Here is a 16,775-nt window from a genome sequence, read left to right on the forward strand (position 1 = left end):
TGTTTGTGGATTCGAACTAATGGTCGCTCCACCTACAAAGATGTTACCTGGCTTTTTTGTACTTTCTGAAGGTGAAGGCAGACAAGAAACACCCCTCTCATTCCACAAATAATGATTTGTCTTGTTCTGGCTTGTTCAAGAACCGTCCTTTGTTAAGGCAGCCCTACTCGCTTCGTGTATGAGGCCTGGCCGAAGAAACAGGCGTGCCTCTTTTCGAACACAGTTTGATGGCTCCTGCAGCATATCTGCCACCGTGGCAGTGGCAGCTATCTACTGTGATGTCTCTTTTGTTGAAGTCACAAAGCACGCACCACTTGCACACATACATACACACTTCCTAGAACTACACCATCAATACACATGCCCCGAGTTCTTTACCAATGCCTTAAAGTCGAACACTTCTGTGCCATATGCAGCGGTAGGCCAATCTTTTTCCGAGGCCGGCGTTCTTCATCCTGATGCAAGCATTTTCACAGGAGAAGCTTATGCAATACTGGCGGGCGTAAAACACATCAAACAGGTAAAATTACAAAAGGCGGTAATACACACAGATTCCCTAAGTGTGGTTAAAGCCCTGAAAACTTCTAAAAGAACACAAGAACCTCGTGCTGGTGTCACTTTACTCACTTCTGTGCCCACTGTACACATCAAAACAGCATGTCGTCTAGTGGGTGCCAGGGCATTGTGAAATACAAGGGAACGTTTTGGCTGACAAGCTGGCTGCTTCTGCCAATGACACTACTTCCAATGCATCAATACCAATCCCTGCACTTGACTTTAAACCTTTTCTAAAATGAAAGCTCGGGGGGTATTGGCAGAGCAGGTGGCATATAGACACAGACAATAAACTCCATGCAATCAAGCCGCAACTAGGTAATTGGCCGCCACTATCAAAATCATGACACACAGAAGTAAAACTTGCGAGGCTCAGAGCAGGACATATGCACTCTACACATTCATATCTTTTTTCCACCGGTAATCTACCATTGTGTGAGAGATGTTGAAAACTACTTAGGGTTCTCTACATTCTCGTCCAGTGCAATGAGTTGAATGCTTTAAGAAAAAAGCACTTTTTACTGCCCTAGCAACAGCAGCTCCCACTACACCCTGGGATGCTCATCGGTGGAAATCCGCTTTTTGAACTGCAATCACTTTTCACGTCCTTAAAAAATGTTCATAGCTTTCACCCCATATTTCGATGTGATCCGTAGCATGACCTCTGTACCGTGGTCATCGCTGCGGTGACTACATCTCCGTCTTGGTTTTATTATCATGACTTTTTGCCGTCCACTTTCACTGCACATATCTCACACCACTGTCGTGGTTTTATTACTTCTATGTTTTTACCCACTTTAGCGCTAGGAATCTTAAGGCCCATTACAGTCACGCATCATATCATTGTACATATCTCTAGTCTATTGAAATGGCACTCTTCGGCCATCGATTGGCCCTTGTGCCATTAAGTACCACTCATCATCAACCCTTAAGCTTGGCCTTTAAGAGTTGAACACGATAGTGAAATCTAGCCCCTAGTGCACCCTTCAACCGCTAAGTGCATACCTTTTCATATGTTTTGTTACATGCACACACATGCACACAAACACACACACAGTAGATCGGGCCAGCGCGCGCTATTAGTGCTGAATCAGCTTGTTTTCGTCGTGACACCTGTCGAAGTAATTGTGTTAAAGTGGCCCTGAAACACTTTTTGTAGTAACCATGAAATGAATTCACTAGAAGAGCTTATTGCCTGACGAATTCAACGCCGCAATAATTTTGAGATTTCGTCCAATGCAAGTGGAGTTACAAAGATTTGTCGCATGCTGTAATCGCATTATCTCTTCTCTGGTCCCGACGAAAGCACTGGAAGCTAAGCAAGGAGGGGTGGCGGGGCAAAGAAATTACCACGCCTTGGGACCTTGAGCACGTTTTTTTTTTTTTTTTCTTCGAATGCACCGTTTTTTCAGTGATAGCCCGCACATGTGTGAACATGTAGCGGCCTTCTACGGCTATCTCGGTAACTTGATTTTTCGGTCGCAGACTCACAGACGATTTTTCGCTCACAATCATAGGGTCGACGCCGGCGGCAAGTCTTCTGCGACACGAGCACTTTAACGCTATCGCCTTAATACTAAGAGCTAGACGGCTAGTGCGAATGCTTACAGCACGCTGCTTGGCAGGCACCAATCACTTTTCAAAAAGTCGTCTGCTATGCAAGAGCAACGTAGGTGGTGCCATGTTTGAAAAGAGAGTGCAAATGAGAGGAGACCGAGGAGGAACGAGAGTGGAGGAGGAAAGTGTCACTACTTCACGAAGTTTTAGGGGCTTTAGCCGCCACGTGCTCACTGCGGCATTTTGCCGATAATGCTGAAAACATGATAGTTTCCCCTCTCCCCGAGAGGCCCGTCAACAGCAGTAAGTGGTAGATATGAAGAGTTTTGCCGTTTGAACGTTGAAGCAGGTACCTCTCGGTGACACAGTGATAAATGCCTCACATTAACAACGCGAAGGTCCCACGTTCGATTCCGCCCGCCGTAGTCTGTTTTCTGGGATCTTTTTCTTTCTTCATTTTTATATATATAGATACTTATACATATACAGTGCGTTACGTCGACGCCAACGCAGGGAACGAAATCGAGTCGAGAGTGTCCATAAAAGTGCTATGGCAATGAAATCTGATCAGCAGTAAATGGCCAATAAACTTGTGGACCTTACACCTCTGCTTTTTGTTCATTGTGTGCAACTAAGGTTCAAAAATACATAAAAATTTTAAAATGTCATAAAATCAATGCCTAATCACAATGTGTGGTGTTACCTCACCCAGAGTCATCTATTGCGAACCTATAATATATCAAACTTTTTGATAATTAAAACAAAGTTCAGAAGTACTTTTGAGTTTGAGTTAACGAGAGTCGACCATATTTACAGAAATGCACAGAGGTTGGCTCGAGCGATAGTGTGCTCTAGCCTGTGACGTCCATGTTTGGTCGATATTATTTCACGACTCTGCGCTGCCTGAAAGTAGGTAACGAAAGGTCAACTCATGCATCACCCCATCTGTGTCATTCTCTTTACTGTTTGTCGTTTCGTGAATTTCCTTCACTAGAAGGTCGAGATATGGAGTTCCAGTCTCGGCAACCGCATGTTTTCAGAGGTGACATGCTCTAGGCCTGTGTAAGTGGATTCAAGTGTACGGTAAAGAACAATGGTCAGTCAAACTTGCCAGAACTCATTACTATGGCATTTTTGTAATTATATATATTTATTTATTTTTATTTATTCATTAATTTCAAAAGTACTACCAGCCTCTCATCAAGTCTGTGACAGGGCGGGTAATACATAAAATTAAACACAGAAAAATACAAAAGAAATGTCGCGCAGAAAAACTAATAGATCAAATGAAAACGTTGGCACTCTTACACTTCACATGTTTTAAGCGTACACACCCAAGAAATAGACTAAGAAGGAAATAACAATAAAGCAATGATCACAAACATCTATCTGTTAAATGCCTAACATCTGAAAAGTAAACATCTTATAAAGGGGGCAAGATTAGCATTACCCATACATGTTGATGACTCGGGTAAACGTTATGTTTGACATGGAAACATTTTAAGTACATACGAAAAAGGGACATAAAACCTCACTAATTATCTTATCGTGAGTACTTATCAAGTATAAACAGTCACGAATATCTATGCACAGTATGCAAATATTCATTGGGGTAACGCACTCTTCATGTGGCGGGTCATCTTTTTCACCGACAGTACCCAATGAGAAATGCCCGGATGGCAACAAGTGTGACGACGAGCAGACATGCTGCCAGCTGCGTAGTGGCTCGTACGGTTGCTGCCCCTACCACCATGCGGTCTGCTGCGACGACAAGGTCCACTGTTGTCCAGAGGGGTACAAGTGCAACGCGAAGGCCGAAAGGTGTATCAACGGGAATCTAAACGCCTCCTCGATGAGCCGAATCATTCAGAAACACATCAGCAGACCCGCAAACAGGATCCTTGTGGACGGTAACGTGTAGTTATAATACATTAGAACGTGTAGCAGCTGTACTAATGGGATGGTTGCCTTGCAACGGTTTGAGACATATTAAATTTTGCCACATGTTGTTAGAATTGGCCTAATTGACCTTAATTGGCCTAAATTTGTCTTAACTAGGGTACTGATATGGCACACCTGTAGGTAAATCCAAACTCTCCTTTGCCAGAATGGTTGCCAGCTAGACAAGGTTCGTACTTATTTTGGCTCTGGTTTCTTTGATGACTTATTTGGTAAATAAGTCATCAAAAAGTGAAAATAGGTGCTTTGTTTCCAAAGTCACTGCCTTGGCTCAGTCGTTCGTTGTTCAAATTTTCATTCGTGCGACTGCAGTCTCAGATCTCTGAATCAGTGTAATGCATAGGAACTGGATATCAGCCTTCTCTTACGGGACAACGGCAATATCAGCAGACGTGACGGTTCTGCTATACTGGCATCAGTCTCATGATGGTGTGAAACGTTGGTTGAGAAGAGTCGCTTTTCGGTCGCTAGGAGCTAATGATCGTGTGACCATGCGGTACCAGTTGCGCGAGGAAATTTGCCTTATATCTTCAAGAGTATAGCTTTTTTTTTTCTTTGCGCATACCTGCCAGCCTGTTCACACAGTGGGGCAGAGGAGGGGGGAAGACGTGATAGAAGAAGACTGCTATACATATTAATTTACTTTTTCTATTGGTTGCAGCAACGTTATATACGATTATCAGAAAAGATTGTAGACGTCGGCGACTATAACAACACTTGTAGATATATGGCACGTGCAGCTGCTGTGCCACTCGAAAAAAAAATGGAGTATTCGGGGAGTAGTTCTGCTACACAACAATAATCGTCATCAGACTTGCTCGCATTTCTTTTTTTGAGAACCTTGCTTGCCAATTTATTGTCGGGAATGCTATGTCACACTGATAACTCGTGCGACGTTCGGGACCACGAACGGCTGAATCGTAGTGATAGCGTGAGGAAAGTACTCGAAGTAGACGACAATTATTGTTGTGTAGCAGAAAAATTTCCCAAATACTCGACCTTTTTTAGAGTGATATGTCCCATAACATTTAGTAGCTTTATGTAAATCATAATGTGCAATATCACGTGTCACTAGTGTACTGCGGCAAAAGCAAAGTAAGTTGCGTTCTGCACTTGATCAGAAAGTCGAAGATGCGATGTCTTTAGTTACTATTAAGGCGAAAGCTTCAATTAAACTGCCAGCATGAACTATGCTGATGTCAACACAAGTGATGCAATAATCACATGATCTCTGTGCATGATGTCATCATGACTTGGAAGTCACATAATGACATCATCCAATGACATTGTTGCTTGGCTATACCTTGCCATATCCGGAAAGCGTATAAGGTACAGAAGGCTTGTAATTCCTTCGATAGGCAGCGAAAAACAGAGGTAGGCGCAGAAAGCTTTCAGGGGGAGGGGGAGTCAATTCAATTAACTGATAAAAAAAAACAAGATTGATTTCACCTTCGAGTCATCTTAGGAGGGGACTCTGTGAGTTTTTATTTCGTGTTCACAGTGGTGCTTGTGCAGCTTCTCGGGAGATGTATGGCCACGCCATACAATCGAGGGGAATATCGCAAAATTCGAATTATCGGGGCAACACGAGGCAGTTGGCAGTGATGCCTGCAGAAACTAGTGGCTGACGTCACAAAAAGGGCATATGGCTTTTTTAAAATTGATGTTACCAATGCAATAAAAGTGAATCAATCGGAAGCTGAAGCTAGTGAAGCTAATGATGTGCCATAGAGAAAATCACATAGACTTTCACCTCGCTGATCACTAACTTATCCTGAAAGGGATACTGAACAAGAATTGGAAAAACTGACGTAAGTTCAATATTTGACTCTGAAGATGCCATTGTTCGAATTGCGCCGCAGCTGGGGGTAAGCGCTAGTCGTGGCGTGACTCACCGAGGAGTATGCACGTGTTCTTGTCCTCTTTCTTTCTTCCACCTCTCCTTCCTTCCCACTTTGTCCCTTCCACAAATGCGCTGGTGTTTTGTCCCAACTGGCAGCATTGTTCGTTGCTGTTGCTGTTTATATCGGTTCCGGAAACCAAATTGGGAGTTGAGTGAGTCGACAGATGCGGACGACGGCTGGCATTGTTGACTTGCCCGTTTTGGGTGTGTGACATCTTGAAACGTCACCTTCTCTAGTTCACAGTATAGCTGATGGACGCAGCAGTTTACGAAAAACGCATTAACTTCATTATTTTTCCTTAAATTTTGCTTGGATTGAAGGTTGTCTTTATCGATTTCAGGGCCCAATTTTTCAGTTTGGCTGGAAATCTTGGCAGCAAAAGTTTTGTTCGGTATACTTTTAAATATCGCAAATCTTCCCATGGTTCGGTATTTGGCTGGAGCACCGGGACGTACATTCAAGCTGAGAGTCCTGAGTGATACTCTTGAAAGGATCTGCCACCTAAGGCCAGCTATAATTATTAGAGGACATTAAGAACATTCATCAAAGTAGGCCACAGCTCATACACTTTCTACTGCTTCGGAATTTTAAGAACCTATATGTTAAGATACGAATTGATCCCTGCTAAACTGTTACTCACACGGGCTCTAAATAGTTCATGATGGAAGCACGCATAAGTTGAATTTATTATTTGATTGTATTTGCGATGTACAAACACTGTTCTTTCTTACTCTAAAGTTTAACTATGAACCAACGTAAAGCTGGGAGCTGACAGGTAAAACTGTGAACAGGAACAGGTGCATCAGACAAACTGGCTGACGTTTTCATAGATGTTTTTATCTTTGACGAAGGCGCGACTTTCCATTGTTGGTGTGTTAATTTTCAGAGGTTTAGTGCTTACGTCACGTCACCTCGTGTCGCCGCCAACAATTGCTGCTGACAGAAACATGGTGTGACATCAACGACGAAGGAGTTTTAAAACTGACACGCCAAAAATGACATGACTTCACGACGCAGAGTAAGTCTAGAATAAGACGGAAGCTTGAAAGGACGAAAAATCTGTGAGCACGGGATGTAGCTATAGAGCAAACGTTTCAACAGGTGGTCTTCAAGACTACAATTGCTTACTTTATCGTGCGAGTGCTTATGCCTCATACACTTTCCCCAACCAAAACAGCAGAGGAGGAGGAAAGCTTGAGGACAGGACAGAGCCTTTCCTGTCTTATAGCATTTTATTCTCATCTAATTTCTTTGCCCATCTTTTTAGCTGCGAAGCAGCTCTCTGACTAGCCCATGTAACGCTGTCTCGTGCATCTGTATGAACCCCCTCGCCGCAGGTGTTGGAGCGGTGCCAAGTAGATCAATTCGTAGCTGTGCATTAACGTCACTCTCTCCCTCACCTGCAGCAGCTTCCGTATGCTCCGCTTGCTCGCAACACACTTGCCTTTCGCTTAACTGTCTCACCACCCGCAACGCTTGAGCGCACGTCGAGTGATAACACTAGACAGATTTAGTTGCACGCCTGCAGGAGCCGTACGAACGCTGCCTGCCATTGCGAATGACTTGCAGGCTGCGTCCGAATGGCTGCTGTGAACGTGTGACTAAATTTGTCTACTATTTCGACTCGTTTCTCTGTAATGAAACTTTCACGAAGCCTAACTTATAACTTACCTCCTGTGTCTTTGCCTTTAACACAAGCGTTTACTCAAGAAAACGCTACACCGAGTTTTGCTTCAAACTGTTCTTCCAGCAGCCACGTCGACACCTGTTTCAACCGATCAACGCTGTGCGTACCGCTGCTTCTTCCCAACCCATCAGGGTTACTTTCAGAGAGAAGGTTTATAATTTTTCACAAATATATTGTTGGGAGTGACATCTTCGCGCATCTTTGTTTCAATATTTTTAATTTTCTTTCGTTCACCCATTTCGGCACGTTAGCACTCCGCTTCCCCCCTCTTTCTTTTTTCACTTTCGCTCTCTCCTTCTCTTATGTTTTGGTTGGAAGAGAGGATACAAAGCATGCACATACATGCCCTAAGATAGGCAACTGCTATCTTCAAGAAGACAACACATTTGTCGAAGGGTTTGATATAATGACACCCCATGTAAAACGATTCTTCATCGCTTCAAGATACATTATATGTATTCATGACAGGTTCACCTAGTTTGCATACATTGTACAACCTGTCTAAGGCACCTACCGTATTTACTCGTTTCTACCGCGCCCTCGATTGTAACGCGCACCCGATTTCCACCGCGAAAAAAAAAAAAAAGACATTGATTGCAACGCGCACCCATTTTTTCTCGCTGGCCTGCACGATCACACCACTCGAAAAAACGACTGCTTTCGGGAGCTTCTTCCATTTAAATATGAGGTACGGGCGAAGCTTGTGCCCATCCGACGTGTAACAGAGCATTGCCGTCACTGTAGTTTTACCCTGGACCGATGTCAGCACGCGAACTTGCTTCGCCCCCTTCTTCTCGACGGTTGTGGTGCCAGGCATCTCGAAGTAAAGAGGCGTCTGATCAGCATTCCCGGTTTGCCCAAGCAGGTAGCCGTTCTTGCGCCGCAAGTTTAGGACGAACCTCTGAAAGCTGTAAAGCTTTTCATCGTACTCCTCAGCAAAACTTTTCGCATATGCATGTTCCCCTTCGGAGGTAAAAGCCTTTCCTTTTCATAAAGTTAGTTAGCCAGCACCTGCTCGCTTTGAACTGGCTCCGCATTAGACTTTTTTCTAAGACTAATTGCACAGCCCGCACTTGGAGCAGTTCTGTCGTCACGGGCCGCTGTGCCGCTCGCTGCTCAAGCACATACTCGCCGAGCAGCTCTTTAATTTGCGGAAACCAACCCTGCTGTGGTCCACTGAAGCCTTTGCGTGAAGCTTTGCTGTCGACAATCTTCTGCTTTTGTTTCCGCCGGTCCCGCACGCACGTTTCGGGAACTCCGAACAACCGCGATGCGGCCCGATTTCCGTCCGTTTCTGCACACGCGATGACTTTTTTTTTAAAGCGGCATCGTGGTGCACTCGAGTTTTTGGAGTCGGCCCTTCCAAGCCGTCGATGCTAATGCACTACTAGATGACGAACCCCTCAGTACACGTACGAAGTGCCGCACATGAGAAACACATAGGCAGGAATGGCCGACGCGCCGTGTCGACGCACATAGGGGGCGGCCATTTTGGATTTGCCGATGGCAATAGATTGACTGCAATTTTTTGGTTCGTACTCGATTCTAACGCGCATGCGATTTATGAACCCGCTTAACCGGAAAAAAGGTGCGCGTTAGATTCGAGTAATTACGGTAACCCATGTTAGTACAAACTTTGAGCCAGACACGTGAAAGGGTCAGCTCGGATCACGTCAAGTCGACTTCTGAATTGATTCCTGCGACTCCGATTGGTGTATCCACTGCAATATTTGCGCAACATTTCCATGCATGCATGAATTAAGAAGCAGCCGGCCAGCCGTCCCGGTCTCCATCTTCGATAGTGTGTCCAGGAGGGAGGACCACTTGCCCGAACAGCGCCAAGTGCTGCCTGTGGTACGACAAACTGAACTGGTTCTGCTGTGCTTACGTGAACGGGACATGCTGCAGTGATGGAACATTTTGCTGCAAGCCCGGCTTTTACTGCTTTGTGCCGACGCAGAGCTGCATTCCTTTTGGCGAGCGTGCACCGAGCATTGCGGTTGACGCCGCGAAATATCGACGGGGAGGATTCATCGCGAAGGAGCATGCGCGCGTGTAAGTGACACCCTTAACGGAAATTATCGATGAAACATCCGATAATTGCCATAAGCTCGCACCAGGTTCATCTAATATTTTATAGCGGATATCAGAAACAGCCTCAGCGTGAATACCAATGGAATTTCAGCATTCGATTTTTTTGCCGATTCTCTTGGCACGCCCGTTATAAACCGGCATCACTTGTGTAAGAGCATGATCGCGGGTTCGATCTCTGCCGAGACAGTCACATTTCAATGGAGAATTAACAAGTGCTAGAAGCTGGTACAGTGCGTGATGTCAGCGCACATTAAAGAATACCTGAAGGTCGAAATTTCCGGAGCGCTTCACTACGGCGTTTGTGATAATCATATCGTTGTTTAGGGACGTAAGAACCACAGATACTAAACTAGTAAAAATGCCACGGGTCCTCATAAATTAATTTTTTAGTTTACCGATGTCATTCCTTCAACATCATGATTTCAAAAAGAAGTGACAATTAACGAAAAAACGACACGGACCGTTTTTCACTTGCCCAAGACGAATTGAAGACATACACCATCTTCTCTTTTTCATTTTTGCTCAGTCAAATGCGTTGATGATAGGCAATAGTCGATTGTATTGTGGGCAGGTGTAAAGATTTCAAATAACATTCCTACAACCTACGATCGACACCTTGCATGGCCACTGCCGTCTAGACGGGGGGGGGGGGGGGGGTTGATGCTGTTGCAATTGGCCTTTTCAGCCACAGTTGACTCGGGATGAAGATGTAGAGGCTGGAGAAAGGTGATCTTTACATTGGAGCGGTTTATTTACATTCTGTACATGGTGAGCCCTCTCTCAAATGCGCTCGGTTGCTCATTATAAAAATGTACGTTATTTCCAGATCCTTAGATCAGGAAAAGGGCTTAGATTGCGCTGCTCAATGGCAGGACAAAGGCATCACATCCGATGGTGATGCCCACAGCTGCCCAGGTGAACGTCTACTACTGGGGCGTGGCCCTTCACTGCACAAATCGCACCAAGGGGGTTCTTCGTTGTTGTGTGAATTCTGCTGGGTGAGGGTTCCTACGCTTGGATGACAGGGTGCATCAAAAGGGTCCGCCGCAATGAAGTTGAAAGGGTGCACCAAACTGTGCGCTCAATCAGCGGGACGAGTGGTCATCGGGGCTGACGCGGCTGTCCCTTCCAAGGAAGTGGTTGCATTCGTGGAAACGTACCATTGTGGTCGTCTTGGGGAATTGTCTACAGCATCTGACGGCACGGCACCTCGCTTTCCGGCTAGAAAAGACAATACACCATGGACATCACTCCGGCAGCCTTTCGGCGGCAACTTCTGTGATGAAGAAATAATGCCGCTCCTCTGTCGGTCCTGGCGCCGATCGTAACACTGTGCACTTATTGTGTGTTAGGCAAATCAACGCCACAGAAACTTTCAACGCCTATTGGCTTTAGTTTGTCGCCGAGCATGACTAACACTGCACTTTCAAGAGCTTCTGATGGAGAATATGAATTTCAGATTATATGTCTGATGCTCAGGCGATCATGAAGGATGGCACCATCAATATTACATTGTGATAGAGAGATAGATAGATCAAATTGCCGTTGGTATTCTAAGAAACGCATCGCACTTAAATTTGTTTATCGAATAGAGTTGATCACTGTTCTTCAATCTCTTGTTCTGCCTACAGAAGTGAAAAGAACCTGCTCCGACGGCAGCACATGCCCGGACTTCGCGACCTGCTGCAAGTCCCCTAACAACACCTACTCCTGCTGTCCATTCAGCGTGGCCACCTGCTGCGCGGACGGCTACTGCTGTCCCAGAGGTTTCGTGTGTGACGAGGCTAGGCACATGTGCACACTCAGGCGTCGCCCTGAAGACCTGCCGTACCTTAATTAATGATACCCCGAGCTACGACAAAGTTCTAAGTGATCTAATCATTCTTAATTATAACTTGTAGAGGTCCACATAGGTGCCAAACTCTCTGAACGAGGTCGTGATGATCCCGCAGTTTATTTCTTTCGTTGTTTTTTTTAATGACTACTTATGCAAGAAGCATGTCTGAGTTAAGAGTCGCCGTTGTGTGTTCTGACACTTTAAATAAAAACGAGTTCTTTTTCTACGTTGGTGGAGTGATGAATTTACATGAGCATGTCTTATCCTCGCGGTACTTACATTGGAACCATGCAGCTTCTGTGGTTCCGACAAGGAACAGAGGAAGGGAGGAACGGGAGGGAATGGAAAGGCAGGTATGTTAACCAGTATAGGAGGACAGTCATGCTATCCTCCTACACGGAAAAAAGGGACTTGTCTATCTCTTTGTCATCTAAACGACCAGTTTGTGGAAATGAATTCACCAGGCGCATATCACTGAAAATCACTGCTGGTGACTGAGCGTTGGTTGGTTATTTGTTTAGCCATGTGCATGAAAAAATAAAATTTCAGTTGAGTAAAGTGACGTCCTTGTTCGTAATCCCTTTGTTCCTCATGGTCAGTTCCCTTGCTCGAACCAGTGTTACCTGTGGTATCTCCCGTTTTACGGATGTGATGTGTCACGGAAGTGACGCATGAAATCCTGACTCCACCCCTCCCCACAAACCAATCATATTTTGCCACCTTTAGCATGCGTCACAAACACACTCACCTAAATTTGAGCTGACTTGCTCAATCTGCTTGTTTAATTTTCATCTGCTTTAACCAAGATTATTGCTGTAGTTACAATGGCATACGCAATAACTAAGCATAGCTCTGCCGTAAGCTGGCATCTAACACATTCGTATATAACAGAGGCATGGTATTACCATCCTTCTAGAAGGTGAAGGGGTATCGCATTCCGCTGACATGTAACTGCATGTATATTGGTCAAACAGGTCGCTGTATTAACGGCTGCTCTCGCGAGCATGGATTCAATGTAAAAAACAAAACGGGTTCGTTGATGGTGCTCCAGTGCAAAATATGTGGTTGCAAACCTGAACTTCAACTATGGTTTCTGTGTCGATACACTACCTACAGTGTACTAGCCCTACAGTCAACTCTTTTAGACATCCGCAAGATTGCGCAGACATGTCTCCTGTCTTCTCATTCGTGCTGGTGTATCAGCATAGCGCAACAAAATAACAGAGCTTCTTTGTTCAAGCACACCTCATGACATTTTCCCAAATAATCCTTCGGAACACTGGGCAGTAAAAACTCAAAAACAATATGTCCCACCGAGCACGTTTCCTTCTCGGCAAAGGCAGGAAGAGGCAAAGCCACACTGCAAGCTTATCAAAGGAAGAAGTGTGGTATGCATTTCGGAAACGAAACCTGATTTATAAATAAACGCTCCTTCCTTTTCCTACATATCTACAAAAACCACATAACTCAGCTTTTTGGGTAGTAGTCTCGTTTTAGCGGCTGTAGATATGACACATTCCAAATTTATTGAAGATTGTATTGGATAGCATTGCGTCGTGCACTTATATCTGCAGGGCATGGGCAATTGAAGCGGTGGGAGAAGTAAGAGGGGGGGGAGGGGTGAATAAAAAGCAATTTTTTAATAACAGATAAAGAATAAAATTGGTGGGACATTAATGGTCCTGCTATGTTTTCTAGATTTCGGAAAATACCATGGTTGCTGATAATCATCACATGCTGTGCACCCCTTTTATCCCAATTAAACCTTTTAGACTACCTAATAAACAAAATAATCTTCGTTAAAGGTATTGTGAAACCTTCGGAACACCCCGGGACGCTGGCTAATGCAATGAAACTGATAATAACGCGTATTATGCACTGCGCTCAGTGAGCAAGGAGGTTTCAGAAAGCAGCAGTGCACACGATCACAACCTGCCAACTAGTTATTTTCACGCTAGGGAACAAGCACGATCAGCCGGCCCAGATATCACTTCTACTTGAATTTATGCGGAATTCCAAAACATGCACACAGAGAAATAAAGAAACGTTTATTAACGCTGCCGTCTGAAGCGGCGCAAGAGCTGCTTCGGAAATGCATGCCTTTTATTTCGACGTTTGACGAGCCTTGGCGCTTGTTCAATCTATAGTCTGCGTGTTTCGATATTGGCTAAACATCTCAGGCCACAAATGCTAATGATTACCCGTTCTAGCGCGCACTGACTTTGGTTTCAGACGTTCGCGAGATTCATCGGAAAAAGAGGCGCGTAGTTACCAGCACCTGTAGGTGGCGCGAAGAGCGTTTCAATATGGCGCGGAAAAAGTGGTGATGGAGGCTACCCGAAAGCGTGCGCGTCTCGAGAATCGGGTGGCTTTCGGGCCTCGGGTATCTCTAAGTTCCATCGTTGATCTTAACGAGGAAACACAGAGATGTATTGTAGAAGGAGAGGCAGCGTTTAACGCTGGTCACGTCGCATGTTGTGGAATACGGGAAACGACAAGCGCGGCCGTCCATTTTGAGTCCCTCTGCCTGCAAACAAGCGCTATTAAGGGCCCGCCGCATACCATAAATGTTGGAGTCTGCAACACAACCGGTGCCGCAAAGGTGAGTATTTCTTACTACGTTTTGCAAACTCTGTACGATATGCGAGAATTCAGAGCGAACAGCGGTAGCGTGGGTGTAAACAAAGCGCCACACGTGTATTTATGGCGAGATGTATGGTAAAAGCGCCACACGTGTATTTATGGCGAGATGTATGGTAACCCGCGCCGGCTTAGGTCGAAAGTATTGTTGAAAATAGTCGAGTGACACGGATGCAGTGAAACAGGAGTACTTTAGGAGATAGGAACACTACACATGCGATTGCTCGTAGCCCGTCCTTCGCCATGGCTCAGCACGACTATGACGCGCCCGCACCAACCTACCGTCATCGTCTTCCGGCTTCCGAAAAATTCCACGTGGTGGCGCTAGCTGATCTGCACATTCTATTGGTGCAGCCATATCAATCCATCCATCTATTCAATGCTGTTGCTTCTCGAAACCCTCGAGACGGCGCGCGTGTAGTTCTAGCCACCTTTCAAAAAACAAAAGGAGCCTTCTATCACAATGCGCGTGCTGAATTTTTGTAGAATTTATATCAGTTTCGCCCATGACCGTTGGGTCACTGTCTCCAGTTTAGCCGAACCGTTGCGCCCAATTAAGGAAGAAATACACATTACCAATCAGACTCACTGCAGATGGTCACGTGATGTGTCTGCAAAACAGCGCACGAGATTGAACGGCTCTGCGTTTAGCGACACAGCGTCATCTTGCCTTCCTGCTTGTGGGCCATGTTTTCGCTGCTCACTGCCAACCACACTGTGACTACCTATGACACCAGGCCTCGGAAAGTCTCAAGTTCCAGTCATCGTAGAAGGGGTGACAAAATTGACCCCACTGCTGTTAAAAACACACACGCACACACAGTGCCGCATTTCAAATCTTGCCTTCGTGAACGCGAAGTCTTCCGCTAGACGTGCCGTAATAAGTGCAATATTTGAAGTGAAGATAACCATCATCTCCGCAAGAAACGGCTGTTACCTACATGATTGAAATGTTTCATTTCAATTCCGCGTTGTGCGCAGTACTTATGAGTACTAAATCTGTGGTTTAGCGATCGCGATAAGATTCAGGGATGCAATGACGCAGCGATGTCATGTGCCCTATGCTGTGCTATTCTTATCATCCACCCAGTGCTTCCTCTTTTTTTTTTTTTTTTCAATGCCAGCAAGATGCACCTGATCCAGCCGTCATTGGGGAGAGAACCCTTCATGCAGTGCCTCACGTTGGGAATCGTATGAAGTGATTTTTAGATGCGGAGCATCTTATACTCGCGCCTTGTAGTGCGCCGTCCGCACCGCTTCTCGAACATTCGACAGCTGACGCGCGCGCATGCGCCGTCGCGCCGTCGCCCACTCTTCCACCATCTGTGCATCCCTTCCTCCTCTACACACCGCGCGCGCTTCACTCCTCCACCATCTGTGCACCCTTCCTCCTCTACACACCGCGTTCGACATCTACAATTCTCCTGATTCTCCAGTGGACGCGCATGTGGCGTCGCGCTTCGAGAACATTCAACAGCTGACAGTGCATGCGCCATCGTGCTGTATATATACTCAAGGTCGGCGCTCGCTCGCTCAGTTGCCGCTCGTCGGTTGGTTTGTACGGCGCGTCGACGTCCAAGGTCGCGGTGAAATGAATTCCAACGAATCCACAAACACAATGATCGACGTCCCTTCGACCAGCGCCGCCCTTTCGCATACGTGTGTACGTGTTCACTCATTTAACACCCCCTCCTACAACCACGTTAACCAATTTAGCCATCGACCCAAGTAAGTCGCAATTTAACACCCCATTTCACAACCACGTTAACCAATTTAGCCATCGACCCAAGTAAGTCGCACTTTAACAACCCGTTAACCAATTATATGGTCCGCATCCTCCTCAGTGTTCCCCCGAGGGAAGCTGCGGGCAATTTTTTTGTTCATAGGTGTGCAGATCCCAAGGGCGGAGTCTTGCATTCCTCGTGTTCACGATGTTGGCGGTCACGGTGTTTTAATACAGTGTGTCACCGTTCGTGGTGCTATGTATGCGGGCAACCAATAGGAAAGTCACTGCAACGCTACTGCACTGGGCTATACTGCATGCGCTGACCTTGAGGGCGCTGTGGTGCGGCGGCGGCAAGAAGAAAGGAGCACGAAGGAACGAATCTGGCAAACGTTTTACGTTGGAGTGGGACACGCGTCTGTCGCATCTCCGGGGAAAGCGCTCGGACGCACGTGTGACGCAGGCAGCGCTACCTATCACGTAGCGTCGCATCACGGCCACTTACTGAACTAAGGTGGACCGACGGCTCCCGTTGAGAAGCACGCGTTTGCACTGGCATTGAAAGACATAAAAGGAGGCGACGATCCACCACTCGCGGCTGGCTGGTCACGTCGATAACGAAAAACATCCATCGGGAAAGACATCGTTCCGCGATTGCACCCAAGCAGACGTTCGCACGTTCCACATCATCGACCTGCCATATCATTCCTACAGTGGTATCTCTTATCAGTGGCGAAGCGGAAAATCTGCGCCTCCGCCGTTCGGCGGGAGCATCTGACGCGCAGATACGCAGTTAGTTTTCATCCGATAGGTGGCGTG

General features: G+C 46.0%; 1 protein-coding gene across 17 annotated transcripts in view; it reads left to right on the plus strand.

Moving 5' to 3' along the window:
- Window positions 1-11,819, plus strand: part of LOC119181235 (progranulin) — a 102,712-nt gene extending 90,893 nt beyond the window's left edge. For 15 of the 17 annotated variants that reach the window (XM_075875182.1, XM_075875177.1, XM_075875175.1 and 12 more), the window contains 2 exons: window positions 3,768-4,022; window positions 11,388-11,819. In XM_075875182.1, the coding sequence (XP_075731297.1) occupies window positions 3,768-4,022; window positions 11,388-11,596 (464 nt within the window). In that variant the 3' untranslated portion in view covers window positions 11,597-11,819. The remainder of the gene's footprint in view (window positions 1-3,767; window positions 4,023-11,387) is intronic. The other 2 variants (XM_075875181.1, XM_075875174.1) reach the window with 1 other exon arrangement.
- The last annotated feature ends 4,956 nt before the right edge of the window (window positions 11,820-16,775 follow it).

This window comes from Rhipicephalus microplus, chromosome 10 (genome assembly GCF_043290135.1).
Source record: "Rhipicephalus microplus isolate Deutch F79 chromosome 10, USDA_Rmic, whole genome shotgun sequence".
Lineage (NCBI taxonomy): Eukaryota > Metazoa > Arthropoda > Arachnida > Ixodida > Ixodidae > Rhipicephalus > Rhipicephalus microplus.